This window comes from Dermochelys coriacea, chromosome 3, assembly GCF_009764565.3.
Source record: "Dermochelys coriacea isolate rDerCor1 chromosome 3, rDerCor1.pri.v4, whole genome shotgun sequence".
In the NCBI taxonomy this organism is placed as follows: Eukaryota; Metazoa; Chordata; order Testudines; family Dermochelyidae; genus Dermochelys; species Dermochelys coriacea.
This window is the reverse complement of record NC_050070.1, coordinates 195,083,582-195,095,634: the sequence shown is the minus strand read 5'-3', so window position 1 is coordinate 195,095,634 and position 12,053 is coordinate 195,083,582. Positions and strand designations below refer to the sequence as shown.

Below are 12,053 nucleotides of genomic sequence, written 5' to 3'. Positions count from 1 at the left end.
TGCACAAATCTGTCTGCACTGTACCCTTTTCAGGTCATTGCTATTGTTGTGTCACTTCATGAGCGCTTAATTCAGTTAGAATGAATACATAAACAAACAACATTTAAGTTTATGCACTTTATTTATTCACAAGTTTGTATTTTAGCTTAATATTTTTATAACTGTTATAGTAAAAATTCAACTCCAAGGGTTGGAAGGATGAATATTTTATGGAAAAAAGAGGTGGAGGAAAGCAGGGATTCTGGTGGCAATGTGCTGGCATTAATTACTTCAAATCCACCACGCAATTAGTCTACTCCAGATCTACCACTCACGTTGGACAAAATTCCATTTTAATGGGATATCGGCATATAAAAGATCTTGCTTCTTAGAAAAGATGCAAAGACACTAGTTATTGTCAATAGCATATTGTGAATAAAAATGAGAAGCCCGCCACTAAACTAATGGAAACAAGTTAATCACAGACAGAAATGGCTTCTGAGAAGAACAGCAATGTCGTTGACGGTGTTAGCTTTGCCCTAACTACGCTAACTCAGAACACTTGCCACAATACATGCATCTCTTTTCTGCTTTGTATCTACTGTGTACTTAAAATAATTTGAATGAGGATTTCCTTTAGGCCTTTTCTGACTCTCCTGCTTCTATCTTCTTTCTTCACCTTTCTTGACCTGTTGAAGTAGAATAACAAAAAGATGGTAAGTGAGGTGCCCCTGTATTGTTTGTTTCCCATTTTTTGCTTTATGGGACGCAGTAGCCGTTGCATTATTTTGATGCTTTTTAATGTTTTGTCTTGTCCCACATTTTACATTTGATTACTTATTTTAAACTTTGTTCATTGCTTTGATTTAGTAGCAACTAATACCGTAAGAATCTTGTATATTGCTTCTGATTGTGACATGACCTGAGTTATGTGCAGATGCAAGAATAATTCATTTTTCTATAAGATCAACATGAATTTAATGTTAACGTTAGAAAATGCTTTATCTAACATAACAAAATAATGAAGATAGGAAAAGATCATGACTTTTCCTTGACCTTGTCCTGGTCTGAGGTATACATCATGCACAGAACAGATTTCAGATGGTTCTTCTTTAACTAGCGATTGTGAAATAAAGTCAGAATTTTATGAATTTGTTGTGATAGAACTGATGTAGTCACATGGTTACTTAGTGGTATGTTTATTGGAGTAAGTTTAGCAAATTATGATCTTCCCTAAAGTTTAGAAGTTTAGGTTTCTAATTTTTACATTAATAGTCCATTCTATGAAAACTGTTTTATAAAATTGAGAACTGATTAGGGGACTCAAATTAAAAATCATGTAATAAAATTATTTCTTTACTAGTTACTAGGAACTTCTTAGATTATTAAAACTAAAAATAATTTAAAAGTTCCAGTTTGCTTTTCATTATGTCTTTTTTTTCTTTCTTAGCTTAAAAGAGAATCTGAGTCACCTTCACCTCTCAGTGGCACAGCGATTGGGTTGTAAACGCTGCAGTAGACTATTTGGTCAAAAATAACCATTTCATTTTTCTTAAATATTATAATAAAGGAAACACTTATTATTTTGCTAGATTGCAGAAGTGTGATCTTTAAAAAGAGGATATATTTTAATTCATTTATTTAAATATGGTGGTAAGTCAGGCATTAAGGCTCCTCTGGAAGAAGATGGTCTATAGTGGGAAACAAAGGTAACATTTCATTGTACCCACTTGCCTTAGGAAATACCTGTGGAAAAGAAAAGCGTTTTCTTATATAATCAATTTAGAAATTGACTATATCAGTCACAACTGGGTAATATGTGTATTTTGTATAAAATATTATACTGGGGTTGGGGTTTTTTGTTTTGTGTTTTGATGTGGAATAAAAGGGATATATATCAGTTATCTGTCTACCCTGTTAAAACTTTACTGGCAATGGCTTAGTTAAACGACTTTTTATTTTAATGTTTAGCGTGGTAGTTCCAGTCCCTTATTTGCTTTTGCTACTTGTTCTGTATGCTTATGCAGCTCTTGTTATCCCTGTTTTGGGAATGTGCACAGAAACTTGCAGCATGCATGGAAAAATTTTCTGCTAGCCCCACCTACTATCTTTTATGTGCTTTTTCACATCTCAACCTATTCAAGTGAGTATTTGATGAAGTAATTTTGGAGATCTCAATGAATAAACGTCTGTACATATTAAGGTTTCTTTACTATTCCACGGTGACAAAATGCAGGGTAGCTTCTTACTACGGTAAGTTTGATTTAAAGTTTTGAAGTCTTCCAAATGTGAGTTCTCTTAAAAGATCTAGTATGGGTCTCAGCCAGATTAAATATTTTGTGCAGTAAAGCCTACTTTTTATATATAAAAACTAAGTTCAGGTCATGGGCCATTCAGTACATATAATCAGATGCAAGTTGGAATATCTTTTATTCTTAACATCCAAAAACTGCTAAAGAATAATTAAAATTCTTGCAAACTGACATACAAACTTCAATACTGTGACTTTATAGGATCTTATGGTTGGTGATGAAGCAAGTGAATTACGCTCAATGCTGGAAGTTAACTATCCAATGGAGAATGGCATAGTCCGGAACTGGGATGATATGAAGCACCTCTGGGACTACACATTTGGACCAGAAAAACTTAACATCGACACGAAAAACTGTAAAATACTACTCACGGAGCCTCCCATGAACCCAACGAAAAACAGGGAGAAGATTGTGGAGGTACGTTTCTTGACTTGAATAAGGAAAACCTATTTGTGGAGAGCAGGAATTGATGATGGCAGGCACTAAATTTTGTCTACGAGGTCACTGCTTTTTTTAAAATATAAGATAACCCTTCAAGGCACCATTCTTCCTTGCAGAAAATGGGAGAATTGGTTACAGCCCAGAATAGTCCTCTTCCTAGCTTATCCAAGGGCAAACAAGCCTACTTAGTCCTAAAGTCTAAACAGACTAGCAGTCCCGTGCAAGCTTCTGTACCAGGAAATCACTGATTCAGGCACTGAAGTTCAGGTATTCCTGCACCTCCCATCCCCATTGACCCAATAAGGTGAGCTGATGCCTAATACATAGGAAAGGCCTTCCAAAATCCAGTTAATCTTCCTTCACCTCCCTTTCTCAAAGACTTAATCCTGCAGTATTCTGAGTAAACCAAATCAAGCAAAACACTAAAGTTCATGCTTATCTTTAAGCATGTGAGCAGTCCCGTTGACTACTGTATATTGGATTAGTGTCAGAGTTCTCAGCATTTCTCAGGATCAAGCCCTAAATGAATTTGACTCCAGCTGGGAGATTAGCAGAGTTTACAAGGGAAATTAAGTTTGTGGCTTGAAAGCAAGGAGTGGTTTACCAGGCAGAGTGCATAGTGTTGCTGTAGGCACCTGGGACATGTTAAGAAAGAGTCGATTTTTGCCAGCAAATCCCCCTCCCGGCCGTCCAAATCTGTAATAGGTTCTAGGGACTATCTAATAACAGCCTTTCTAGAAAGGAGGTCCTGCAACTAGCTGTTGGGTGCCGCACTGCTGTCTGGAGTGGGTGAGGTCGTAGAGGGTATGTCTACACTGCAATTAAACACCATAGTTGGTCTGTGCCAGCTGACTCGGGTTCGAGGTGTGCAGCCATTCAATAGTGGTGTAGATGGTGTAGACATTCCAGCTCTGGCTGCAGCCTGAGGTCTGGGACTCTCCCACCTCGCAGGGTCCTAGAGCCTGGCCTCCAGCCTGAAGCCAGATGTCTGCACTATAGTTAAACAGCCCCTCAGGCCAAGTCAGCTGGCATAGGCCAGCTGTGGGTTTTTAGTTACAGTTTAGACATACCCTTAGGCTGCATCCGCAATCCAGCATTGACTTAGATGGTCAGGTATCTCATATAAAAGAAATAGCTCCTTATACAATTCCTATTTTTAATAATTATCTGACACAAAGGCTCACAGTTTTGGAAAGGCAGTAATGTGAGAATAGCATACAATTTGTTGACTTTCTGTCACGTTATTACTATAGCACATAGACCTCTGTTAATGTAAATATTCAGTATAGTTTCAAATGTGGCAGAGAATACCTCGGTAATAACCTCTTCTTTCAGAGACTTTGCTGCAGGAATAAATTGATTATTAAAAAGGTGATATTTTAACTGAACTTTCAAAGACTCTGTAGAACATTAGTGTTAACGGATATGAAACTTGAGGTTTCGGGGGGAGGGAGCTCATGAACATTAGATGATATCATCTCATATTGCTGTGTAAAGCAACGTTAACTAGTAATGTCTGCTTTATCAGGTACATTCATGACTGACTGACTAATGTGGTGCAATAGGCAGACTGAACAGTTCTAACAAATGTATGGCTGCCTTTGTGGCATGAAAGATTGAATTTCCTTATCAGGTTTCTCAGCCATTCAGAAATCTATCAGGATGTGGTTGTTTTGTTTTTCTCGCTTGTTAGGATATAGATATTCAGGCCTGTCTGTAAAGGCCTATTATCTAAGAATTTAGGTGTATTCTTATCACTTAGCTAGTTCTAGAGGTATAAAAGAAAGAATCAAAATCACTGTCTGCTGATGTAAGGGCTTCTCTCACTGTGACAGTGTGAGGCCCTGTTTACTTAGGCTAAGATCTCTGGCTAAACAGCAGAGGCAGCCATAAGCTGGGAAGCGAATGGTCACATCCTCACATTCCAAACTAGTCACATTGAAAGAAGGTGCTATTGGGCTGTTAGGAATACAGTCCCGTCCTGATAATGCCGATCACCTCCAGAGGAAGGGAAGAGCCTAGAAGATGTAAAAGGAAACTTAGTTTGATAGCATCCTGTCTGGCAAGAATTTACCTATCAATAGCTGGGATGTGAAATCCTCATTTCTTTGTTGTTCTATCACTGTAGTCCCCATTTCCTTATTGTTTGTCCGTAATCTGTCTGGTTCTGTGATTGTTCCTGTCTGCTGTATAATTAATTTTGCTGGGTGTAAGCTAATTAAGATAGGGAAACAATAGGGAAATGTCCCACTGCCCCTTGTGTAGTATAGTGCCCTGCACCTTCTCTCCTATGGGCATACCACTTAGTGTTCCAGACTTCCCATTATAGTGGGCCTGAGAAGGTTGGGTCCGGGTTGTCTAGTACACTTCAGGGTGGGGAGGGCTTACTACATTACTTATAGATTATCTCCATATTCAGCGTAACACAAGTACAGTTAACAATATAAAATCCACAGCAACACCAAGTCCTGACCACTGCAGTATGGTCCAACAGCTGAGCCACCACCAAAACACTGCCTCTCCTCCTTCGACAGGGTCACGATCTTACGTGTCCACTGCTGGCAGTTGTGACAAGCTGCCCCTGCAGGTTTTGCTTGCTTTTGTCCATATCATAAGTCCATTGAATGTTCATAGAGAAATGGGATATTGTCCAAACCAGCTTAACCACTTGGTATGGAATCAGGCAGTATGCCCTGGGGTGATTATTCACAGCAATAAGATTCACGGATCCATTTGTGCACCAAAGTTCAGATAGCAGCAGGTAGATGTGTGTAGTTTGGTTATGGGCTGGTGTAATTGTGCCCCCAGTAATATGTACATTCCCAGCAAAACACCTTATACACCGTACACCCAATTGTCCACTCCTTGCATAGGCCATTGATCCTGCTCCTCCATAGTCATAGGAGAGAGGCACATCCAAACATCTTCTCTTGATTTACACCATTTTGCATACCTCTCCATTGATTCCCAGTGAGCTCCTCCCCTTCTCATTATTTCCAAAGGGCTTGTGGGGACCACCTTAATTGCTGTTCCATTTCCAGGTACCATGGTGGCTATTACACAGGTGCTGGCCTCCTAGTTGAGCACTCCCATACACATCTCCCCAAGGCCAGCCTTTTGAAGCCATCCCCAACCCACTTCATGAGGTTTTTTGTTTATTGAAACACAACAATGCTAGCAACAAGACAAACACAAAACATAGATCCATGGTATTCTGGGTTATTCTTCCGCTGGCGCCAGCTTGCTTGTAGAGTGTCTGAGAAACAAAAGAAACAATTTCTACCCCCCTGGTGGGGACAGATTATTGCTTAATAATAATACCACTTTCTTTTACAAATTTCCTTGCTAATTGCAGGAAAAACAGAAGAATTACCTCCAGGCTGTCCTTATTTTGTTCTACAGTTGGGCTGATAAATTACCCCATTCACTGGTCATTTATGAAATTCATGAGATGGCGTACCTCAGTTTCCCCTCTTGTACAATAGACCAAGTTTGCAATAGTTTCTCTGCTGTACCAACCTTTAAGTTTATTCTCAGGTAATAGCTGAGACACAGCTTCAGATTTTAGCACTGCGCGCGCACACGCGCACCCACATCCCCCCTTAGGATTAACCTGTTCCCCTTATTTTCAAGCTTGACTTGTTTTTTCATCTCCCTTTCCTGGAAGGCCATAATCTGAGTCTTCTAGTAGCTTGTTTGCTGACCAGATGTATTCATTATTTGCAGCTCCTTTGTGCCCATCAGCTAGGTAATTTGCATTTACACAGAGGCTTTCTAGCTTGCTTTTGGATCCAAAGCTATTAGCAGCTCAGAGACGGTCTTAAAAGGGACACAATCCACTTCCACTAGAGTTCTGATTACTTTCCACTTTCATCTCCTGGTCCAAATTACACAAAGATCTGAAAAAGAAAGCACAACCTATTGTGGCTCCTTTTGGAGCCCTAATAGGATTTTAATTTAATACCATGTTTTGTTTGTATTTTTTTCCCCACCCCTTTTCCAATATACACTGCACACGTCCTGGGAAAATGCACTTTCCTTCCATAGTTTAACCTCCATAACATTATATTAGCCATATTAATTTTACACAAGGTGTAACTGCCTCCCCTGTGCCCACAGATTTTTTTATGCACACCCACCAAAGCGACAGTCCGATCCCCCAGAGCCACCCCAAGTTCCCATCATTCCTCCCCATTTCCTTTTTCCTGTGCGCACACCAAATTCTCTTTTGCCTAACATTTCTTGCACTGTGATTACTCTTTTACACAACTGTACCAGTTTACACTCCCATCTTGTATAACTAGAAACAACTAGGGGCAGCCAAGTTAAGTTCCAATAGAAACCCCTTACATTCTTTTAGTGATTTTGATTACATTACCCAAGTCAAATAATTTTGATCAGATTCTGTCTCTGCCTGCAGCAGTTCCTTATAGACCATTTCTGTGGGAAAAGGGCCCATTTCCCCTCAGGATAGCTGTAAAGGCTTATGGGGACAGAAACATAGTGGTGGTAGTAGCCATTCTACCTGACCTCCTTGGATAATTTAATTACCAAGCTTCCATCCAATGTGACTGCACAGAGTTGCACATACAGTTACATTTATATAACCGGGTTTTATCATTAAACAAAAACTTCCTTCTTGTAACACCACAACTGTTACTCTTTTAACATCTTCACAACAGTTACTTTTTACCATTTCCACAACTTCCAAATGTTTACTTTCCTCCAAACCCTGTATTATCAATTTTTGCAAAAACTATTTGTAACTTTTCACTCACTTCTTTAAATCGCTTACTCCTACATTTAGTTCTTTAAGGTAGTGCAATTTGTCTGTAACAACTTAGCCACCAAGTACAAGTATTGCCACACAGCTGCCTAACCTGTGCTGTCTTTACCTTGAGACTGTTCAAAGAGACAGTAAAACATTTGTCTCCATGGATGCCCATGGATCTTTTACTTCAAAAATTCCAGTGGAATACAGCAGACCTACCTCATACTTTGTCCAAAATAACCAAAAACATTTCACGTAAGTATCCAAAGTACCCTCCATTAAAACTTCAGAAAAACAAAAGTGTGGAAAGGCCAGGGGAGTGGGGGGGAAGAGGTATAAAGAAACCAATTAAGCCTGTTCAGTCAGTTTAAAGTATAGGCTACCAGCAGCAAATTAAGTAAACTGAGAAAAAGGAGGAGGAAAAGAAGAAAAGGACATAGTTAGCTCTGAGCCAAGAGTAGGCTCCCTGGGTTGCAAGAGTTGGGAACCCTTACCCCCAGGTTCTCATTCTGGCTCTGGGAGAAGAGTGGGGGTTGTTACCTGCTCCTGCAAACCCTGCCATTTTGCATTTTGAAACCTTCTTTTTTTTCCCCCCTCCTTTCTTTCTCTCCACTCCCCCAGGACCAAGTCCCAGCTCCATTCTCTAAAGGTAGTCTGTTAACTCTAACTCTAAACCCTGTTGTGCCAAATTACCTTTAACCACCCATAACTAATTTACAACCCTTCAGCAGCCCTTGCTGAAGCAGCACCAAACCTGAAAGATTACTGGCAGCTTCCCATAGTGCTGCCCTTACTTCAAACCTCTCACAAGCAGACTGAAGTTCCTCCTTCCCCTGGAAGGCATCCAGTCCCCATGGGCATGGACCTTCTTCCACTACCCATATACCAAGGAGGGTGGGCTCCTCAGTCACCCCCCATCCCTCTAGGTCCCCTAATACTTCCTCCATTTCCTTTTTAATCTCATCCCAGGTTGACCCCTGCACCTGGTATGAGCCCTGGTTCTTCCTTATGCATTTATCCAAAAAATCCTTTACCTGGCTTGCCAGAATCCACAACTACCAACACAAGAGTTCGCTATATCCCCTCCAAGCAGCTGCACAGACTGTTGGGGAGGGGGACTTACAGGCTGCCACTCACCTATCCTATGCGATGCATCCGAGTCACGGCACCAAGATGTTAGGGGCCTTATTCCTTCACCCACTTGCTTCCCTGGTCCTTCTCGCATGAACAGAGAGCAACAATACCCAAAGTCCAAAGGTGCAAACAATTCGATGTTTATTGGGGTGAACTTCCAGCAAGCATGATTCCAGTTTCCTTCCTTAGTGCCCCCTTCCCAGCTCTATTACCACAGAGCCTTACCTGTGTCCCTTTTCCCATTCCCCCCCTTAGCAAAACATGATTCCAATTTCTCCACCCCCATTCCCTGTTCCCATTCCCCCCCCTTACTTCCTGATTGACTACAGACTATATAATAAAACTTGAGTTCTGCTTAGCTATACCTTAACCAATCATTTTACTGAAATTTAACTAACCAATCCTAACATGTTGTAACATGATTATTTAACCAATTATATCCCACCATCTTAATTAGCTTATACCCAGTAAAATTAATTATATAGCAGACAGGAACAATCACAGAAGCAGATAGAGATTATACAGACATACAATAGGGAAAAGGGGACTACAGTGATAGAACAACAAAGAAATGAGGATTTCACATCCCAGCTATTGATAGGTAAGTTCTTGCCAGACAGGATGCTATCAAACTAAGTTTCCTTTTACATCTTCTAGGCTCTTCCCTTCTTCTGGAGGTGATCGGCATTATCAGGATGGGATTATATTCCTAACAGCCCAATAGCACCTTCTTTCAATGTGACTAGTTTGGAATGTGAGGATGTGACCGGTCGCTTCCCAGCTTATGGCTGCCTCTGCTGTTTAGCCAGAGATCTTAGCCTAAGAACAGGGCCTCACACTGTCACAGTAAGAGAAGCCCTTACACCAGCAGACAGTGATTTTTGATTCTTTCTTTTATACCTCTAGAACTAGCTAAGTGATAAGAATACACCTACATTCTTAGAGTATAGGCCTTTACAGACAGGCCTGAATATCTATATCCTAACATGGCTTATCCAAAGACTCTATTGTGATTATTCTAGCAAAAAGATCTTGTTCGAGCTCACTATAACTTCTGAAGTGTGTTTTCTATAGTCTGTTGTTTCATAGTTTTCATTGGGGAGAAATTACTGTACTTTATTACACCAATTCAGAGAATGTAAACCTTAAATATGAGCAAGGGAATTAAGAATTTTTTGTGTGTGTGTGGAGCATTCATCCTTTTTATATAAACACTTATAGTTTTTTGAGTGAAGTAAAAACTTTAGTTCTTTTAATGCCTCTTTTAATGTACTGGATCACAGCATGATAAAATCAAATCTTTCTAGTTTTAAAAGGTAATGTTATAGGAAAAGAATCAGAACTTTATCCAATTTTTTTCTATTTTTGAAGCTAGAATGAGAGGTCAATCCGAGATCAGATGAAAGACTGAGTTAAGAGTTTCATAATATGTAATGAAGCTATAATAATAATTCTGGTATATTTATCATGAAATCCTTGATGCAATGCAACACAATTGCTTCTTTAAAGAAATGATTAATTGAAATGAATTTTTATGAAAAGTCATTTTGACTGTGTGCACTTAACATATCCTGATAAATTCTAACCGTTATTTTAGTCTGCCTGGCTTTTGTTAGGGCTAGTCTACACTGACAACGCTAAAGCGCTGCCGCGGTTTGTTTCAGAACATACTTAAAGAGAGACAATTTCCGCTTTGCTCTTCAGTGTAATTAGCTTTATAAGTGTCTTTGTGTAACTTTTGTCTCAACCTCTGCATAGCCATTACATTCTCACACCTGTAACATCCCCTCTCAGGAACAGCCCAATTGTGTACCTTTCTGTGGTGTATTCTGTGGTGTGGTGGAAGCATTCTTTGGCATTGTCACCCCTTACAACTCCATTGTTTAGTATTCTGGAGCATTCTCTTTTTCTAGCTTCCAGTGCTTTTTTGTTGGGCTCCTGCCATTTTTGGAGAAAGATATTGGAATGGCAACAAAACAATAACTTTAATAGAAGCAAAGATTTATTTTGAGGAGAACATTCTTGTCACTATTTGGCTATCAGATTTGTCAAATGTGGTGTGTGCCATGCATGTGGCGAGACTGCAATTATAGATGTCAAACAAAATAAGTCTAAAATGTCTGAAATAAGCATAGCTAAAAACAGAAACCTTATGTGTTTACTGCAAAAAGTATATCTTTCCAGTAATATCAGGAATATAGTGGAACATGCGAGCGCAGTAACTAGTCCTATATGCATATTCTGGTTATGGGCAGATAGAAATTGTTACATACCTTTCTCGCATTACAATTTTGGTTCATTTTATGAGCAGTAGAATTCATACAGATTGGGAACAGCAGTAATTCTGTGTCAGTTGAGGTCTAGAAGCTCAGACATTTTCTTGTTTTGCTTGCTATTCTTTCCCACGCTCCCTTTTGAGGTAGAATACTATTTCTGCCTTGTAACTTACTGAACTGCTGTGTTTGTGCACATTAGATCATGGCCACTACAGAACCCTACCCCTAACTTGTGGTATCTTGCACATACCTGAATGTGCAAGGTGAGTAGGTATTCTACCAAACTGTCTTCCACATCACTTAGTCAGTTTTTTAAGAACCCTACAGCAAGGTGCTCCACAGCCTGATCTTCGTACATTTCGTATTCCTTGACTTCTGTCTTCCTATTTATCACGCTCATGCAAATGTTTTGGAAAAATGTATGCTGGTCTTTCCAGTTTTGTTTACAATGTACTTGGGTTAGCAGGCTTTGGATAGTCAATTTTTAACCATACAAGATCGCACTTTTTCTGTCAAGATCTCTGCAGCAATTCCTAAATATGCTGGCATTACTTTATTTTTAAAATCCAACTAAGTTTCACAGCATTATCTCATTGCAGAATTAGTCTAGTTACTGTTAAAAAATGGGGTCAGTAAAAGTAAATTTTGCTCAGTTCCTTTCTTTATAGTGTTGACCCTGTGAGGGATGTGTTTTGAGTTGTTTGGGGTGTTTGTTTTTTGTTTTTTTGTTTGTTAAATGGGGTCTGTAACTCATGGAGTGTTTTGCTCTCATATACAATAGAACAGCAGTAGTATGGTCTGGCGGGAGATTTTTAAAAGTACAAATGGCAGTTAAGCATCTAGCTGTCATTTATGCCTTTTGAAAATCGAGAAAGTAAAATCTGGGAGGAGAGGTCAAGGGGAAGTTCAGTAGAGTCTGTAGAGGGGTTGTTAATGTTAGAGACTTAATAGAAGGAGGAGAAAACATAGTACAATACTTTATATGGGAGAAATCTGAAGGCTTATACAATAGAACCTCAGAGTTACGAACAACCTTGGGAGTGGAGGTTGTTCGTAACTCTGAACAAAATGTTACAGTTGTTCTTTCAAAAGTTTACAACTGAACATTGACTTAATACAGCTTTGAAACATTCTATTGTG

The 12,053-nt window shown here is 39.5% G+C and overlaps 1 protein-coding gene across 2 annotated transcripts in view; it reads left to right on the top strand.

The window, feature by feature from the left end:
* Nucleotides 1-12,053, top strand: part of ACTR2 (actin related protein 2) — a 46,230-nt gene that overhangs the window by 14,775 nt on the left and 19,402 nt on the right. The window contains exons 3-4 of one of the 2 annotated variants that reach the window (XM_043512014.1): nucleotides 681-695; nucleotides 2,493-2,708. In XM_043512014.1, coding sequence (XP_043367949.1) covers nucleotides 681-695; nucleotides 2,493-2,708 — 231 coding nt within the window. The remainder of the gene's footprint in view (nucleotides 1-680; nucleotides 696-2,492; nucleotides 2,709-12,053) is intronic. The other variant, XM_038394626.2, reaches the window with a different exon arrangement.